This window comes from Elgaria multicarinata, chromosome 9 (genome assembly GCF_023053635.1).
Source record: "Elgaria multicarinata webbii isolate HBS135686 ecotype San Diego chromosome 9, rElgMul1.1.pri, whole genome shotgun sequence".
NCBI classification, from domain to species: domain Eukaryota; kingdom Metazoa; phylum Chordata; class Lepidosauria; order Squamata; family Anguidae; genus Elgaria; species Elgaria multicarinata.
The window spans coordinates 56,992,424-57,011,835 of record NC_086179.1 but is presented as its reverse complement, the minus strand read 5'-3'; the positions used below and the strand labels follow the sequence as shown (position 1 = coordinate 57,011,835).

Genomic DNA, 19,412 nt, shown 5'->3' with positions numbered 1-19,412 from the left:
TATTAGCAATGCCATGGGTTCTCTTAACTCTGTTGAGAATTTAATTGAGAATTAAATAGAGGAAGTGGCATTTAACTAGTTAAAGCTGTACAATATATATTTAAACAAAGGCTCTAAGGTATTAGTGTTGATTGATGTAAGAGTTACTTCTCCGCTAGATTCTCCTCAACTCATATCAATCATTCTACGAATTTAGACAAGAGACAAAAGTCTGCCTTTCACTTTATATGACTGACTCCTTTAGCCTGAAGTAATCTGTTCAGGAAAATTTATGACATGATTCTGCTGATAGCCAATACTGTGCATAATTACTCAGAAATAAGTTGTGCTGATCTCAATGGGATTAACTCGCAAGTAAGCTGCTACAGGATTGCAGCCTGGATATACACATTAGCTCATTGTAGCACGGAAGGATTGTTTTTACATACACTTTTAGGTTAATCCTAACAATAGACGATTGAAATCAATATATGGAATCACACCTACTGCTCTAAAAACACCCATCAGGGCAGGGAGAAAATATCGTTTTCCATTTTGGTTATGAAAACCAGTAAGAACAAAGCAAAACTGTAACATTTCAGATTAAAAAGGGACTCTGGCTATGGATTTCTGAAATCCCCCAACTGCCCTTAGTAAATTTTCCCCAAGGAGATAGCAGTTCTCTTCTATGTAGATAGATCTTTCTTGTGCACATTCTTCTTTAGTTACCAAAGTATATACTATGGGGAGATTCAGACAGAGAAATTCAAAATTTTGTTTTGTTTTTACACTTCTAAGACTTGCATCCATTATTATTATTTATTTATTTATTTATTTATTTATTTATTTATTTATTTATTTATATAGCACCATCAGTGTACATGGTGCTGTACAGAGTAAAGCAGTAAATAGCAGGACCCTGCCGCATAGGCTTACAATCTAATAAAATCAAAGTAAAACAATAAGGAGGGGAAGAGAATGTAAACAGGCACAGGGTAGGGTAAAACTAACAGTAGAAAGTAACAGTAGAAGTCTGCACAACATCAAGTTTTAAAAGCTTTAGGAAAAAGAAAAGTTTTTAGTTGAGCTTTAAAAGCTGCGGTTGAACTTGTAGTTCTCAAATGTTCTGGAAGAGCGTTCCAGGCGTAAGGGGCAGCAGAAGAGAATGGACGAAGCCGAGCAATGTTAGTCCTAGCTAGAATAGACTTACTGAAATGAATGGGGCTTAAATTGGAATAACATAGGATACAATCAAATGTGTGTGAATGAAATCTGCTGTGTACCTTGAGAAAAATTAATAATCAGGTCTCAAATTACCATTGCAACTTATGTTATTTATGCCCAATTCACAATCGGTAAACAGTTGTTCTTTAAATTTTATTCTTCAGCTTTTCTTTTAGTGCCAGTGGTATGTATGTACACAATGGAATGCTAATTGTTGCATTCAGAGAACATACTTGTATCTCGAACAGCACATTTTAAATAAATGTGTATTCCCTTAAAATAATAATAATTAGATTTTTAATAATTATGCCAACATCACACACACTAAGTTCTTCATAATGTAACAGTGACAACTATTGACACTTTCCCCCAATACTAATAAAAGGGTTTTTAATTAAAGTTTGTTCCTTTATTTATAGGCAGTGACCAGCAAGAAGATAATTTATTAAATATTTTGATAAGCTGTATAAATTTATTTCTGTCATCTGCTCATTCCTTGAAAAATTAGTGTCTGGCTTTCTTAATTAAGGGAACCGGTGAGGATCATTATGCTGTGAGAGTCTATCTCAGTGATATTCCCAGAAAAACACTCAGTTAGAGGGTGTCTTTTTATTAGTGCCATAAGCCATGAACTATTCCAACAACTAAAGTGAACATATAATGAAATACTGAAATGAAAAAGCTTTCAGTATCATTGTTAAACTTTTACATTTATATTAAAGAATTAATGTGTTTAAACACAAATCATTGTGCTAGAGCCTTTTTATACGAGGCATTTATTGTGCACTTGTGATTCCTCCCTCACAGTAGTTTGCAGGTGCTTTACATGACATCCTCCTCCTCCTCGACAGCCTCTCCTGTGCTTTGTAACCATTATACTGAGGGGCATGTTTTTTCCTAAGGAGGAAAGTCTGGTATTTCTGTAAATGGCAGCATGAAACCCTAGTGTATTTGTGTATACTATAGCACCACCTAGTGATTGTGTAATGTTGTAGAAAGGCAGAGAAAGAAAACCCCTGGAGAAAATGTGTTAAGGAGCCAATCTTAATCCCACAAAGAATTCAGAAGCAGAAATCTTGGTAAAGTGGCAGGTTAAAAGCTTCATGTAGAAAAGCACTTGAAGCTCCCAAGTCAAGGAGCCACTTCTCATGCACTCAGGTAAAGCTACCCAAATATAACACAGGCCACAGCTAGACCTAAGGTTTATCCTGGGATCATCCAGGGTTCGCCCCTGCCTGAGCACTGGATCGCCTGTGTGTCACCTAGATGAACAGGTTTGACCCCTGGATGATCCAGGGATAAACCTTAGGTCTAGCTATGGCCATAGATGCGCATCACAGGAGCACAAAGGGCCATGTGTTTTTCAAACTCCGTATTCCCCTTAGAAATAGTAACAGATCTTTTGCTAGTTGCTATTTTAATTCATAGCTATATAGTACCCTCAATGAAGTTATGCCTTACAGAATTGCTTACACAAAAGTAGTCAGAAATCTGCCTCCCCACCCCCCTGTCCAACTGCCAAGCAGCTCACTTTTGGGTACTCAGAATGGAAAAGCTATGCTTGTGCATCTTCCACAAAATGTACCTATTAATTCAGCTCAGGTATGGCTGGACCTGACTACAATCTCATGAAAAGCAGCCCTAATTTTAAATATGTACCTGACTTGATGAGTGCATACTTTTAAACTTTATCAACATCTGAGTAAAAATAATCTCTGTGAAAGCATTTCTAGTTCTTTGCATCCAGATTGTGTAATACAAATAATGCATGTATCTTCTATTACTGCAATGCTGCCCTGTGGAACTTTGTTTTGTCTTGTGTAAAAAAGATAGTGACCCTTGTTATTTGAATTGGGGGTGTTGGCTCATTGCTCTCAAGCCAAGATTCTTAAACAAAGACCAAACCATCATTTGTGATCCTGGCTTCCAAAGCGAGTGACAAGCAAAAATTCCTGTTTTGAACAACATGCCAAAAAAAAAAAAAAAATCATTTCTGGTTTGCGTTAGCAGGAGGAGCAGAGCAGAAGCAAATGGGCACAAGAAGCTAGGATTTTCCAGAATCTTCAATTATTGGGCAGGATCCAATGTGTGCTTATGTCCCTGTGGATTCCCTTCCACAAGTGGTAGGTTCCACTAATTCCTTTGCACACATGGGATGCACTGCTTTTGCAATGGGGATTTATTGTTTCCTAAAGGAGGCCCCAATATGAGCAGAAATACTTGTTTCTGGAAGGAAGCAGGTCAGCAAGAAATTGCTATCGCTTGCTCAATGGTAGTAGATCAGTGGGGTGGAAATACCCTGTTGGATTCTGCCCGTTGTTCCAAGTGAACATGATCAATGTCTGTATTATTGCCTTTTTTAATCTCTTACAAACTAATTTACCACTATTGTTTTACAGTATATATGTGATTTGCACCAATGGCTAGTCCCTCTGCCACAAACTATCGAACTGCAGAACTGCCTGAAAAATGAATTCTCTTTTGTAAGGATGTGGGGCAGGTGAGCAAAGAGATTTGCACTGTCTGTGGTTGGATCAAAATGATAGCAGAAAACAGTTTAAGGAGCTAAGCTTCAAAACTAACTTGTGTATAAGCAGAACTGAATCAACTGAAAGGAATGGAAAACACAGAAACTTTGGTGTTTTGTTTTTTAAATGAAAGCATTACATTAGAATATTGCCTTGCTGAGCCTGTATATGTAAAAATAGGCTTTCTGCAATAATCTTATACATGTCCTCAGAAGTTCTCTCCATCTTCATCTCTGGTATTAAAAAGCCTAAATTCTCCTGTGACTTACACTCTGTGATCCAAGCCACCGCAATGTGATTGCATGTCATGTAAGCCAGAGCCGACTTTAGTCTGAAGCCTTGAGCTTATTGACTCCTTCAAACATCTTGGAAGAAGATTACACCCATGTAATAATGTACAATCCTTCTGCAATCCTTAGGTGGGGGATGGTTATTTCAGTTAATTCAGGCAAGCCACCCTAGAGTCCAAATATAATTCAGAAACTAAAATTTATCTCTGTTGCTCAGAGAAAGCTTCAACCACTGGCATGTTCCCAGACATACCGTGAAACACGAATCCCTACGTCACCCGATGGCCATATATGGAAAGTGGCTCCCACTGCCAGTACTAAGAATCCAGCTGAATGTACTGCAGTAACTAGCAGTCAAGTTGGCATTCAAGAGAGAAATCCCTGAGATAAGACTGTCAAATTTCTGCCTTCACAGACAATTGTTCTATAAAATAAATGCTTTAAATAGTATGGATCAGGTTATTCTAAGCATGATGTGAGCCTCCTGATGGAAGCATGAGCTGTCAAAATTTATTTATTTTTATTTATTTAGTACATTTTTATACTGCCCAATAGCTGAAGCTCTTCTCTGTGCTACATCCAGTTTTGGGTCCAACCTTAATTCCTAATTGAAATTAACTTAGATATGACTGATTTATTTATTTATTACATTTATATCCTGCCTTTCATCCTCCAAGGAACCCAAGGCGGTGTACATAATCCTCCTCCCCTCCATGTTATCCTCACAACAACAACCCTGTAAGGTAGGTCAGGCTGAGAGTATGTGACTGGTCCAAAGTCACCCAGTGGGTTTCCTTGGCTGAGTGGGGACTAGAACCTGGATCTCCCGACTCCTTAGCCACTACACCACACTAGCTTTAGTTGTTAATTTAGTTATTAATTTCAACAGGGTTTATTTATTTATTATTATTGCATTTATATCCCGCCTTTTTTCCCTCCAATGAACCCGAGGTGGCATACATCCTCACCCTCTCCATTTTATTCTCACAACAACCCTGTGAGGTAGGTTGAGCTGAGAGTTTGTGACTGGCCCAAAGTCACCCAGTGGGTTTCCATGGCTGAGTGGGGACTAGAACCCGGATCTCCCGACTCCCAGACCAACACCTTAGCCACTACACCACACTGGCTTCATTCTGTCTGGTTTAGACAGAATGAAGGCAAGAGGCAGGCCACAGTGTCTTTTTGAGAATTGGAAATGGTATGACAAAGATTTTAAATGCTCCCAAGATGTATGAATATAGAATTATTTTATCCCACTATCAAGTAGGATTTGGAAACAATACAATCATCAGGAAAATCTGTTTACCATCACAAATAAGTGGGATGCGTATACACAAGCAGCAATGCTTCATTCAAATTACCTTCGACTGGGGGGGGGGTGCTCTTAAAAAGTAACTATTATCTGACAACTAAATGTTGTCTGCAATAAGTCTTTTAGTCTGAAGTTACATATCTAAGTAGTTAAAGTGTCAGATTAGATCTGGGGAGAGCTGGCTTCAAATCCCCATTGGGTCATGAAGCTCACTGAGATCTTGGGTCATTTATTCTATTTCTCAGCCTAACCTACCTCACAGGATTGTTGTGAGGATAAAATGGGGAAAAGACCATGTGTGCGCCCTGAGCTCCTTGGATGGAACACACATGAAATAAATACTGAGTGGGGAGAACGCCAAAACCGGAAAACAATACCTTCCCCACCCCACAAAATATCGATGTCCTTCATCCACCCTCCCATTATCAAAGCCTACCTAAATAAAAATGTTGCGAAAAGCTCGTAAGGTAAAAATCTTATATATTTTTTTGTGATCATGCGAACAATCCCCCCCCGGTTATTTTCTGTCGTGTGTTCTACTACGGGGCCAAGTCGTCTGTGCTGCTTAAAATAGCCATCGCCCCAAGTGAAGGGGGGGGCTTCGGCCGGGCAGTAAGTAGCCCCCCTCGCCTCCCAATTTGGACCATGCACGCGTGTCCTTCACAAAGCTGGGTGCGGTCACTTGCTTTGCCTGGGTTGGGGTCGCGTCAGAAAAGGAAGCCGCCCGGGTCTCAAGTTACAGAGGATACGGATCTAGAATATCAGCCCTTCGTTTCCTCTCTGTCGTTCAGCCGCTTTGAATGGGGCATTTGCAGGCTGGCAAGCGACGAGGGGCGGCAGCCAGACGAACTCGGCTTTCAGACGAGGAGGAAACAATGCTCTGGCGGCCGTGCGGCAAGGTTGCAAACGTGATCCCCAAACTAAGCAGCCGCCTCCTCCGCCGCCGCCGCCCTCCAGCCATATGTCTTCGAGAAAGCAGCGGATTTAACTTTCCACGCCAGGATCAAGGGCTTTCCAACACCTTATCACCGCCTCACACCCCTTTCCCTAGCAAAGCCCCGCTCACCATATGCTCGTGTGGGGCGAGGGCGGGGAAGCGCAGCGCGCGGTTTAGCCGCGGCTGCTGCTACACCTCCCCACCCACTCCTTTTGCAGCAGCAGCAGCAGCTGCTGCTCCTCCCTTCCTAGCGGCATCGCGCCTGGCAAAACCCGCGCTTAAGCCCAGCCTCCAGCGCGAGCCTGGGCAGGGGCCGCTCGCTCACCCCGCGAGGTATTCGGGCCGCCTTAAAGTCCCACCCATTGCTCCCCGCCATTGGGCGGCGGCCGAAGCGGGGCAACGGCGATTGGCCGTGAGGCGCGTCGCTCTGCTTAGAGAGAGGGGAGAAACCAGGGAGGCGCTTGGAGGCTCCTGGGCGGTCGACTCAGTCTCTCTCCCCCCTCTCGCCCGGGCGGCTTTGGATAGGCTGCTCACGGCCCCCAGTTCAGTCCAGCAGCTGCGAGAGGCAGCGGCGAAGCAGCGGCAGCAGCTGTGGTAGCGGCCAAAGACTTGGCCCCAGAGGAAGCGGGAAGGCGAAGAGGAGAGGGGAGAAGCCAGGGGCGCGAGAGAACTTTGTTCCGAGGCAGCCACTTGGTGGGGCGAGGTTGGAGCCGCTTCGGGGGACTGGAGGTTGGGGTTAGACGCCGACGCCTCGGTTGGGTCTCTTGGGAGTCGCCGGCTTAGCGCTCTCACCCTCCGGCAGGAGGCGGTAGCAGCGGGTCCTGCAGTCGCCGCCGCCGCGTTGCTCGAGGGCCATCGGGAACAACCGCAGCCTTGGGCAGCGCGCGGCGCCGGATTCATCTCTCTTCCCGGCGTGAGGCGAGCGGCGCGGGCAATGCTGCGGGCGACCGGCCTGCCTCTTGCACGGACCTAAGCAAGGAGCCCCCTCACCCTCCTCACGGCTCAAGCAACAGCGGGAGAAGAGCACTCGCCGAGAGGGGAGCGAAAGAGTCCGCCCCGCCGCTTCCTCCTCTCTCTTTTCCAGTTCTTGGAGGCGGCTGCTGTGCCCGGAGATGGTGCCGGCTCCGGGATTAGCCTAAAGTCTTCCTTTCAGCTTCTTTCCCTTTTTCTTTTGTGGGGGGGCGGTGCCCCACCTTTTACTCCCAAGCGCTGGCAGATCCGGCTTTGGACACACAGTAGTGTATCTCGCTTTCCTCCGCCTCCCTCTTCCTCTCGAGAAAGAAAGGTCTCCGCTGGACGGCATATTGTTAACACAAAACTCCCGGAGTCCTTTCCCTCGTTCTTAAAGGAGAACCGTGTGGATAATGTCAACCCCAAGCAGAGTCAAAAAGGACAAAGAGATCGTAGCCGAGTATGAAAGTCAAGTGAAAGGTAAAAAGGTTGGGGTCGGTGGCGTGGGTCAGGATACCTACCGTCTCCCTCTCTTCTCTCCCGCCCCCCTCCACCTGTTTGGCTGCCTTACTCATGCCAAGGACAAAAATGCAAATCTTTTGGTCCATATTAATTAACACGGTCCATATTAACCCTGGTTCTGTTTTGTGCAGAAATTTTTCTCTCAGCAGAAAATTGCATTGATTGAAAGGGTGGGGGAAAGCCCACCTTTGTACTACTCAAACTCCTCGCTGATTGTGAGTGTGATAAATTGGTGTGTGTGTGTGTGTTGGAACTAAAACCAAACCATGTTAGGTGATAAGTGCTCCAACTTCCAGACGGAGAGTCATCACGGAGTCATCCAGTGGAAAGGAGGGTGGGTGGGAAGTTGGGAGACCCTTTATTGAATAGACTTCCGTTCAGAGTTATTCCAGAGCTACCGTTAATCTGGAAATGAGACTGGTTGCTGTAGTATGAGAATGCGCAATTCTAACAGGATGGGTCGCAATTGCTATGCTTAATTTTCCATTGCAATGTCTCTTGAGAGAGGTGTGTGTTTCTCTGTCGTAATTTTCACTCAATTCTATTTGGCAAAGGGAGGGTCGTAACTGCTTCACAGCACCCATGTATATAGGCTGGCTGGCTGGCTAAGAGCATGTGCCTATTATTTCATCAGTTAGGAATATTCAGTAGCTTTTTAAAATCAATCCTTTTACAGTAGAAGAGACAAAGAGAAATACTGAGCCCTACCCTTTTCACACTGTACACCAGTTATAGTTTTTCCTCCATGAGCAGTTTTGCTCTCTCTATGTAACACTAAAGATGTGTTAATACATGTTAGGTAATATTTCAAGAGTTCAACTTGGCTGTTCTCTAGTTTAGTTATGTTCTGGTTTCTTGATTAGCAGTTCTTGTTCTCTATAGCTCGGCAGCCTTTGAATAAAAATGCCCCAAGACCTTCCTTCTATTGTTATGGTAGGCAATCGTTTTGGGACTCCTGGGCACATTTGGCTTCACCACAAAATGGTTGCAATGGGAGGTGCCATAGCTAGTCGCAAAGGGCAAGTAACTTGCCCAAAAGATTAAGTAAAAGACTGGACTGGATTGGTGTGTGTGTGTCTGAGCTCCAGCAACAATTCATTTGAATCCAGTTTTTGGTGCCAGCAGAAAACTATTTCACAAAAGGCAAACTCTTTTTCCCTCCCCCTCCATTCCCCTAGTCAACTCCTGCACCCAATCTCTTTTTGTGCCTCACTCTGGATCACTGCACACACAGATCAGAGGGCCCCATCCATCCACAGAAACACACATGTGCAAGCATTCCATCATACGTGAATGTGTACACCTTCATTTTGTGAGGATGTCTCTGAGCTCCTCATGTGCCCCAGAGGAGTTAATAGGAAATGAAGGTGGGAGTGGCTGATGGCCCTCACTTTGCTTTGAAGTGATCCAAGCTGCTGGTAAGAAAATATGTTATTTTACTCAGTGACCTTGTTCAGATGACATGCTAAGCCATGGTGGTTAAGCATTTTGAGTTAAATATTATTGCTTAGCATGTCATGCAAACCATGACTTGGCGTGCTGTGTGACCCATAACTTAGCATGTTGTGTGAAACATTCATAACCATGGTGGCTACATAACCACCATTTAAACATGTTCACTAGCCATTTGCTGCAAAAGGGTTAGCAGTTTAACCATGGCTTAGGGTGTTGTTTGAACAGGTCCAGTAGGTGCCAAGAAAGCTGTCCAGGGGCATACTGGTGCCCATGGGCACCATGTTGCCTGCCCCTGGTTATATGACATGTTGTTGCATGATATTTACTTTGGTAATTGGAAACTAATATGGGTTATATTGGAATTTAGACTTTATTTGCATATGTATATATAATAATACTTTTTATTTTCAGTGTTGAGTTTGTCCTTAATAACTACTTGAAATACATTCTGTATACACAAATCTAATGTGTGATGCGTATTGAAATTAGGAGCTTTCTTCCGCACAGGGTCCTGTTGGGTCTATGTTGAGGTTTCTCAAAACTTGCCTGTCTCGATCAAGAAAATAACTGAGTCGTATAAAAAGCAACATTATACCTGTGATGGTTTCTATCCTAATAGCTTTTCAGATAATCATAAATGAGTTGGAAAGATGTGACTTGCCCTCCAGGTACTTGCTAGAGCTTTATCACTCACATGACTATGTACAACTTAGGAGATAAGTACCCGTGTAGCCATTTTGTGGTGTGTGCATGGGCAGGTGATGCTGCCAGAATGTGAGAGCATTTTAAGTCCCATTCGCCTTGCCAAGCTACTCCTACCACATATAACCTTGTCTCCATTCTCAGAGCTCTTCATACTAGGAATGGGTGGACATCTTATAGCCCCATTTTTAGTCCCTGAAATTGGGAACGCTCTTTGGGCAATTTTCATAAGTGGGGAGGAATACAATTTTTAGTAGAGACAAAACACACAAGAGCTCCTGCCTGTCCCAAATGGTTAGCGGATGCCATTTTGATTCTGAGCCCTTCCCCTTCCGCTAGTGCCAGGATGAGCCAGCCTCCTCTACCATGCTTTGTGTGACACTTGAATATCACCTGTGGAGGCAGACAGGAAAGAACCTTTCCTGCACCTGGCAGTCACAAAGCCATTCCTATTGTTTTATTTAGTTTGTGTGCATATGTGTTCATTTCTAAAGATTCTCTTCCTCTTAAAATAGTGGTTGGCTGAATTCTTAGGGGACTGACCTTCAGATAGTGGTTTGACATGCTGTGAATTTCATTAAAAAGACAGAAATGGTCTTTTAACTTCTATGCTCTCTCCCCCATCATACTAGTTGTAGAAGATCAGTAACACTTGAATTTTCATGCTTTTGATTCTCTGAACCAGTTCCTTGCCCTAAGATGTACCTAGAATGCATTGGGTAGTACAGTCTGACTCTCAGTAGTTGACTGGATCTTGTGGTTCTCACATGGCTGTTGCTTTACGCTTGTACCAAAATCTCAAAGGTGCTTTGAAGTAGCAAGGAGCAGTGCTGCAAGAGTGGCTAAAAAAGCAGGAAGAAGGGCTAATTTTGTATGTTCTTTCAAAACAAATCATAAAGTAAAAGTTCCTCAAGTGCCAAGGCAGGACTTAGAAGAAACACAATGATTAACTTAATTTCCCCTATTTTTCATACATCCACTTTATATTTGAAACAAGGGGTTCACCCAAAGTGGGATGTTTCCTCAATGTCATAAAATGACATCTTAACATGTTTTCCCCTGGTTACTGTGTATGTGTATAAAAGAAAAACTTGCAGCACTGGGTTGTATCCAGTGTTAGTGCTGCAGAGACTAGAGACTAACTTTGGATCCAAACTGTTGTACTCAAAAAATAAATACTAAGTAATAGCATTAGAAGCCTATTTGCTACTAGGCCAGATTTAATTAAACTTTTATTGGTAGTATATTTATTTTATTATTTATTAATTACATTTCTATACCTCCCAATAGCCGGAGCTCTCTGGGCGGTTCACAAAAATTAAAAACATTCAAAGTATAAAACAACAGTAAAAAACTATAATATAAAATACAATATAAAAGCTCAATCAGATAAAAACAACAGCAATGCAAAATTACAAATTTAAAACACAGAGTTAAAATTTATTTATAGAGTGTTAAAATGCTGGGAGAATAAAAAGGTCTTCACCTGGCATCTAAAAGCATATAATGTAGGTGCCAAGCGAACCTCCTTAGGGAGCTCATTCCACAGCCGGGGTGCCACAGCAGAGAAGGCCCTCCTCCTGGTGGCCACCTGCCTCACTTCCTTTGGCAGAGGCTCGCAGAGAAGGACCCCTGAAGATGACCTTAGTATATAAAGTCCTAAACAACTTGGGATCTGGTTACCCGAGAGACTGACCCTGTTCAGAAGACACCTTAAACCATGGTTTTAACCATGATGGTTAAGCCTTATTCACCTTGGTTAAAGCCGTGGTTTAAGGTGTTTTCTGAACACAGCCCAGCTTTCTGGCTTAACCACCATGGTTAAAGCCATGGTTTAAGGTGACTTCTGAATGGGTCCACTGCCTTCTCCCCTACAGACCCATTCAATCCTTGAGTTTATCTGGTGAGGGCCTCCTGGTGATGCCACATACACCTGAGGTTCAGAGCAGAGCATTTATTTTAGGAGCACCCAATGTGTGGAATAATCTTCCCCTTGATATTAGACATGTACCAGCAGTTTTAATTAGGCACATGTTGTAGGCACATGCATCCGTTTATGTAAGCCTTCCCTGTGTAGTTTAGCGTACTTATGAATATGATATATGTATTGGTTTTTATGAGTTTTTTTAAAATTTGTATACGCTATGAAATTTGTAGATGTAAGCAGTTTATAAATACTTGTAAATCAATAAATAAAAATGCTATTGGAACACAAAGTATTAAGCGCACTGGCGTATGTGTTTGTGATGGGTTTGCATTTGCTAAACAAATGGAGAAGAACAAAAAGCTTTAAAGGTTCTGAAGCAGAATTCCCTGACAACTGGCAATCCTGCTGAGCTCCCTGTATTCCATCAAGCATTGTCCAAACCCTGTTAGCCTTGCTCCTGTAAAAACTAAGAATATGCTTTGAAATTCTGCACCAATGTCAATTTTTCACTTATGCATTCTGTGGATATACTGCACAGAATAGATTATTAGGAGCAGCTACCTTTTTAATATTCCAGTGTGAGCAATTCCATCGTACAACGAAGAGGATTTAGGTTATCATGTTTTAGGTATCCGGCTGTGCAATTGACTTCAAGAATAAGAAGCATGTATTATGTTGGTTAATTAGACCGATTAAATTACAAGTGAGGGTAATAGTCATTGCTTGCAAACAACAGTGGTCTCATGTAGCATTTATTCCAACAGAAAGTAATTAGGATTTTTTATTTCTCGCAAAATATGAAGCATATACTCATAAGAACACAAAAAGAGACTTGGGCTATTTACTCCAATGTTCTTTTCCCAGACTGTTCAGCCAGATGCCTATGGGAAGACTGCAAGCAGGACATGAGTGTTATAGGAACATAGGACACTGCCTTATACTGAGTCAGAGTATGGGTCCCTGCGGCTTCTGTAAAAACGGCAAATTCCATGTTAAACATAATTTTCTGCATTTGGAAGACTGCTTGACCAGAGGAATGGAGATTAGGTAATAAAATTATATTACAGAAAGTTGTGAGTTCGGTTTTTAGAAGTCAGCACTAGATAACTTTCTGAGAGAGCTAACTTTTAAGCTAATGGTCTCTTGCTTTTCTTCTCCCAGAAATCCTAATATTTCACTTGTAAAAATTGAATTGAACAAAACACGGAAGTATACTTTTGACAGTACCATCAATGTTGTTATACACTAGAAACATTCGAGGAAAAGGAGAGCTAGTTGTCTTCAGGGACATGAGAACTCTTAAAAGACTAGAGCCAGTCATTCATTTGATTGCTTCCTCCAGATGGCTGACTTCCTTTTCTTCTGTGGCAAACTAATTTTTATGTTTTGTGTGTGTGTGTCTTTAGAGAGAAGTGTGATAAGGCAATTTTACAGTTCCTTAGAAAAGATTAGAAAATCAGTTGCACTACCGTGCTCTATAGTTTTAAAAGATTCTGAATTCACTAGCTGTACCCGACGTAACATACGCTGTTGTAGCATATCTTAAATTTTATTAATTTTAAGTGGGGGCTGCTTGGAGGCAGCGGATATGCCGTCTGGCAGACCTGGGGGGCAGGGAGATCGGGGGGAGGGGGAGCAGGTGTCCCCCTCTCCCCAAGGTTCCTGTCAGCCTTGGGCCACTCGCCCAGCTCGCATAAGATTAGGCCGGGGCCTGGGCTCGCAGCAGATGAGCGGCCTCCCACCCGGCCACCAAGGGCCCCGGCCATGCCTCAATCATGCTCCGGACCGTGGCACTGCCCCCTTCATGGGGGGGAGCTAAGAGGCAGAAAGGGGGGTAGGATTACATTGGAAAGGCCGGCGGAGTCGGGCGAGGGGCTTAGCAACCTTTATCAGCTGACGTTACACGTTACTGTTACTTAGCAACCTGTATCAGCTGAAGCCTTTACAGAAACATACCTAAGCGTTTTATATCTATAGATATTAGCTATTTAGGAAACGGGGGTTTCAGTGGAATGAAACAATAAATCCATGGTATGCAATGGTCTTCCTCCAAGACATAGATTTCTTATAGTTCAAACAAACTTTCATTTTTTGATGGCAATAGGGAAACAGTATAAAGTTGTGGTGGTAAGTTTGAACAAGTAGAACCACACATGGGAAAGCAGAAAACCCATTTAAATTCTAATGGATCATAAAGGAAGTCAGGAGCTCTTACATGCAGCTTTGAGGAAGCTCACACATTTCTCCATTCAAGGAGGTGAAAGAGTTTCTGCTTGCTCTATAAGATGTAACAAGCAATGCAGCTTTTGGTCTAGGCTCCAAAGTAAGGTTTGTGGGTAGCAGTTCAAGCTCATACTCTGGTTCAGCAGCACAAAGAGTTGTTCTATCCCCATTCTACATATTTTATTTATTTATTTATTTATTACATTTTTATACCGCTCAATAGCCGAAGGGCGATTCACAAAAATTAAAACCATTAAGAACATAATAAAACATCCAACATCCAAAAACATCCTTTTTAAAAAATAATAATGACAACACTGCTTTTTAAAGACTTGCTTTATGTTATATTACTTAGGTTTGATTCTCAAAAGTAAACACACTTTGTAGGAAAAGCATTTGCTAACGCTTATTGTAGAAGTGTGACTGGACTGGAAGAGTGATGAACTTTGCTATGAGTATGGTGTGGGAGGAACACAGCTGCTCTCTCAGATACCAGGAGCCTCCTTTGCTTTTTTGGCACCAATAAAGTTGTGCTTTATTTTACAAGTGGAAATAAATTTGTACTGAAATACTTAGGCTTCTCTCTAGGTGACAGTTCTGATTTGACAAAAAAGTCTATCCAATATTTATTTCTATTTTATTTGTTCCCTGCTTTTCTGCCAAGAAAAATGGCACTCAAGACAGCTCAATAGTAGCAGACTTAAGTTTATGACAGCATAATAGCAAGATATATGAATAAGGATAAGACTTTCTAACCCCCACTCCCCCTAAAAATAACAACATTGAATTGCTTGTTTTAGTTTGTAATAATGCCTGGGGGAAAATGGTAGATGGATTTTCACAAATACTGAAACAAAACTGGTGTTTCAATTCATTTCTTTTCTCTTTGGAAGAGGTGAATATTTTAACTTGTAAATAGCTCAAAAATAAAATTAGTGTGTGGCTATTACAATAGCTTGTTACCACACAAGTCCACAGGAGTCTGGATCCACATGAACTATTGTGAATTGCCCATGAATCTCCTAGATGATATTAATGCCGTAGTGAAAGATATGAAAAATGTTAGTATATTCAGTCCATACTAGTCATTCAGTTTGACTACCCACGTTGGTCAGGGTGAGCACACAGATACTGACTCCATATATATTACTACTCTACAGACCATGGCACAACATAATGCAACATCACTTCACAATATACATTCACCTTTATACTTCTACAAACCAAAGAAACTTAAAATATGCAAATTAATTCTAGTCAGCCTTCTTTTTTCCTGCTTAAGTAGATGACAAACTTCTGAGGCCCGTTGTTACATCCACTATGTGAATGAATCATGATGAACCTTGTTTTCAAAGAATCTTCCTTCTTCTCTCTTCCTCTTTTAAACATGAGAGGAATGGATTGGAAGGTGCTCTGTGATGTTCGAACTTGGAGAACTGTGGATTGAGAACAAGCCAAGATCAGAAACTGTGATTTCAGATTCTGGCTTGTTTTCAAATGATATTTAAACAAACCTCTGTTTCCTGAGTTTGGACTGTTAGTTTAAATCTAGAAGTAGATGCTTCCAGTCACCTCTGGTGTGCAAAAGAAGTGAATAGTTAGGAAGTGTGTGAATCCAAGGCTCGCCTTAGTACATTTCACAAAGCAGGAAATGATGTTCTTCTGCTTCAGCATTCTTTATCTCTCTCGGTGCACCCTGATTTGGGGTGCATTTTAAGACATACTAATAATATTGTGAATAAATTTCAAGGTTCTGCTTGTTTATTGCTGTCTAACAGAACCTCTTACTTTTGTCCACTAATGTTGCTAACTACAATTGTGTGCATTTTAATGTTCTGGGTGGATAGAAACGAAGCTTTGCTACTGAGCATAGTAATTTAAAAGAGAATCTAAACATGCTCTCCATAAAATTGTTGCAGGAAAACCAGAAGTAATAGTTTACTAGAAGTATGCTGTAATTGGACTCTTTATGATGTCGCATTTCTTGTAAGCCTTATTTGGAATTACTACAAATGTTAGTGATTTACCAGATGATGACTTCCATGAAGTAATAATTGTAACTCTTTATATTTAGCCACATTGGGAAATAATAGGAGTACAGTAGATTCATGCAAATTGTGTCTCAGGGCTCTTAAACCAATTTATTTTTTTCTCTAAAGTGCTGCAGATAATGTCCTATAAGCTATCATTCAGATGGACTTATATTTGAAATCTTACCACATTGATAAGAACTATATATGCTCTAAGGATACAATCCTAAACACACTCACCCAGGAGTAAGCCACATTGAACTCAGAGGAGCTTACATCTGAATAGAAAGGGTATAGCATTGTACTGCATGCCAGTTCAAATGTTCTCCAAAGACTGTCAAATATATGATGTGAATTTATAATGTGACACCTTTTGTACCTGATCTTAAATGCAGTTCTTTAAAAAAAATCTACAGTGAGAAAAAGTTTGTGAACCCTAATGATAATTATGGAAATTCCATAGTTTTTCCATGATAGCAGTTGTGAATCAAAACCAGTCCTTTTCTAAATATTCAATAGGTTTTATATTAACCAATTCTGTTGCTTGTGAAATAATTTGATGTATAAATTAGGTAACAGTGAGTACTAAGACTCAGGATATGTACAAAAGTAAGTGAACCCCTGGTTGTGTCAGTTCAATTAAAAGGAAACAGGTGTTTAAGTTATTAGGTAGATCTTCAGGGGTGTGTTTGGGGAACTCTACCCTATAAAAGGAGCAGAAACGTTGTGAGTTTGGTCTTCACCATATGGTTGTGTGGAAACATGTCATGCCACAATCAAAAGACATCTATGAGGACCTCAGAAAAGCAGCTGTTGCTTTTCCTCAGTCTAGAAAGGGTTCTAAAGCTGTTTCTAAAAATTTGGGCTCCACCAATCCAGTGTCACAGTCACTCTACCCAGAAGTGGTTGTCCTTCCCAAATCTAATCAAGAACAAACCAGCACATCATCCAGGAAGTTAAAAAGAACCTCAGAGTAACATCCAAGTATCTGCAGGCCACTCCCACCTTGGCTAATGTGAGTGTTCCTGACTCAACAATTAGAAAAAGATTGAACAAGAATGGTGCTCAAGGGAGGATAGACAAGAGGAAACCACTGCTCTTTAAAAAGAACATTTCTGCTCATCTGAAGATTGCTAAAGATCTCATAGATAGATGATCCCCAAGACTTCTGGAAGAATGTTCTCTGGACAGACGAGTCAAAAGTATTTATTTATTTAGAGTATTTTTCTCCCGTACCTCAGCCAAAAAGACAGTCCCTGCCCTCAGGCTTACATTCTTAAAAAAAAAAGAAGGCATGACACACGAGGAAAGGGGATGGGGAGGGAAGAGGGAGGAAAGTAATTAAGGAGACTGTTTAGCAGGACTGATGGGAAGGCCCTGCTCCCCCTCTCATCTCCCAACAGAGGGCAGACCAACAGCTCCTTCGCCACAGGGTCAAGATGACCATTAGCCTTGGGGGGGGGGGTCTCAACTGAAGCAGGCCCTGATGTTCTCTGCCTGCTCCCATCTCCCTCACTGCTGCTTCTTCCCCACAGGGACAAGATGACCATTAGCGCTGTGCGGTGTGTGTGTCCAACTGAAGCAGGCCCTAAAAGTAGAACTGTTGCCCTCAATGAGCAATGCTATGTTTGGCAAAAAAACAAACAATGAGTATGAACAGAAGAACCTCATCCCAACCTTCAGGCGTGGTGGTGGGAATGTGATAGTTTGGGGCCTGCTTTGCTGGGCCTGCTTGGACAGGTTACCATCATTGATACAATCATGAATTCTTCAGTCTATCAGAATATTCTAGAGGAGAATTTCAGACCATCTGTCTATGAGCTGAAGCTGAACCAAAAGTGGGTCATGCAACAAGATGATGATCCTAAACATACAAGCAGAATTTCTGCAGAAGAAGAAATTCAGTGTTTTAGAATGGCCTAGTCAAAGTCCAGACCTAAAGCCCATCATTGTGGCAAGTCCTGAAGCGAACTGTTGATGCAAGGAAGCCTTCAGATGTCCCTGAGTTGAAGCAGTTCAGTAAAGAGAAATGGGCCAAAATTCCTCAGAACTGATGTGAGAGACTGATCCAGGACTTTGCTAGACCATGGGTTAGCCCGGTGCGAGCCCCGGGCTCGCCCCTGTTTGTCCAAATGACACACAGGAGATCCCGGGCCCAGGCAGGGGTAACCCTCCCTGGGCTCCGGATAACCGGCACCACTTTTGGCCCAATATTTCCCACAGCCTCGGGCTGAGGAAATACCGCACTTACTTGCAAGTAGCCAGGGAAAGTGGCGGACGGGGCACAGCGCTCCACAGGAGCACTGCGGCCATTAGGGTGGGCGGGGGAGATCGGGGGGGGGGAATCAGAGCCATGGAGGATGAGGGGGGAAACGGAGCCATGGAGGATGAGGGGGGAAACGGAGCCATGGAGGATGAGGGGGGAAATGGAGCCATGGGGGATGGGGGGGAGAAACGGAGCCATGGGGGATGGGGGAAATGGAACCATGGGGGAAACGGGGCCATGGGGGATGGGGGGGAGAAACGGAGCCATGGGGGATGGGGGGGAGAAACGGAGCCATGGGAAATGGGGGAAAACGGAGCCAGGGGGGAGATCGGGGAGCGGGGAGAACATTTTTTTTAAAATAAAACACTTACCTAAGTGCACGAGCGCTCGTGCGCATCTGTCCCCTTTAAGACAAAGATAAAATGGCCGACGCAACGGGGCTTTCCTTTACCCCGTTGTGTCTGACGTGTGGAAAGGAGCGACAGCCCGCGCTACTTCTAGCACAGGCTGGCCCCTCCTCACTACCAGATTTTCAGGTAGGTCTAGCAAAGCCCCAACAGTTACAGGAAACACTTGCTTGAAGTCATTGCTGCTCTGTGGGGTGCTAACAGGTACTGAATCTAAAGGTTCACATACTTTTTCACACATGGATATTCAATAATTAAATGTTGAAAATGCATCATGAAAATGCATACAATAAATGTATGTCATTCATTTAATCAGGGTATCTGTTGTTCTTTATCTAGGATTATGGGGTTAGATTAGGTTGGAAATATGTGACAATCCTAAGGAGGTTTACAAACCATTTCTCACTACTGTATTCGTTCCATTGTAAACTGCTTTATTATTTATTAATGTAGCTTCCTTATCCAAATATTCCACAAAACAATCAAATAGGCCTTTACTTATGCTATTTAAAATGTCAAAAGACCTTTTTTCTTGGAACTTCCATTAAATACATTACATAGCTACAAATCATTGTATTGTCAACAGGGAGTTGCAGCCAATACTAGCTCTTCCATTCTGAGTAATGTATAGATTTTAAGTGAATCTGTTTCTTAGATTA

General features: G+C 42.3%; 1 protein-coding gene across 1 annotated transcript in view; it reads left to right on the top strand.

Annotated features, from left to right (window-relative positions):
- Window positions 1-7,547: 7,547 nt before the first annotated feature.
- Window positions 7,548-19,412, top strand: part of SRGAP1 (SLIT-ROBO Rho GTPase activating protein 1) — a 117,987-nt gene continuing 106,122 nt past the window's right edge. The window contains exon 1 of the mRNA XM_063133941.1: window positions 7,548-7,701. Within this exon, the coding sequence (XP_062990011.1) occupies window positions 7,635-7,701 (67 nt within the window). The 5' untranslated portion in view covers window positions 7,548-7,634. The remainder of the gene's footprint in view (window positions 7,702-19,412) is intronic.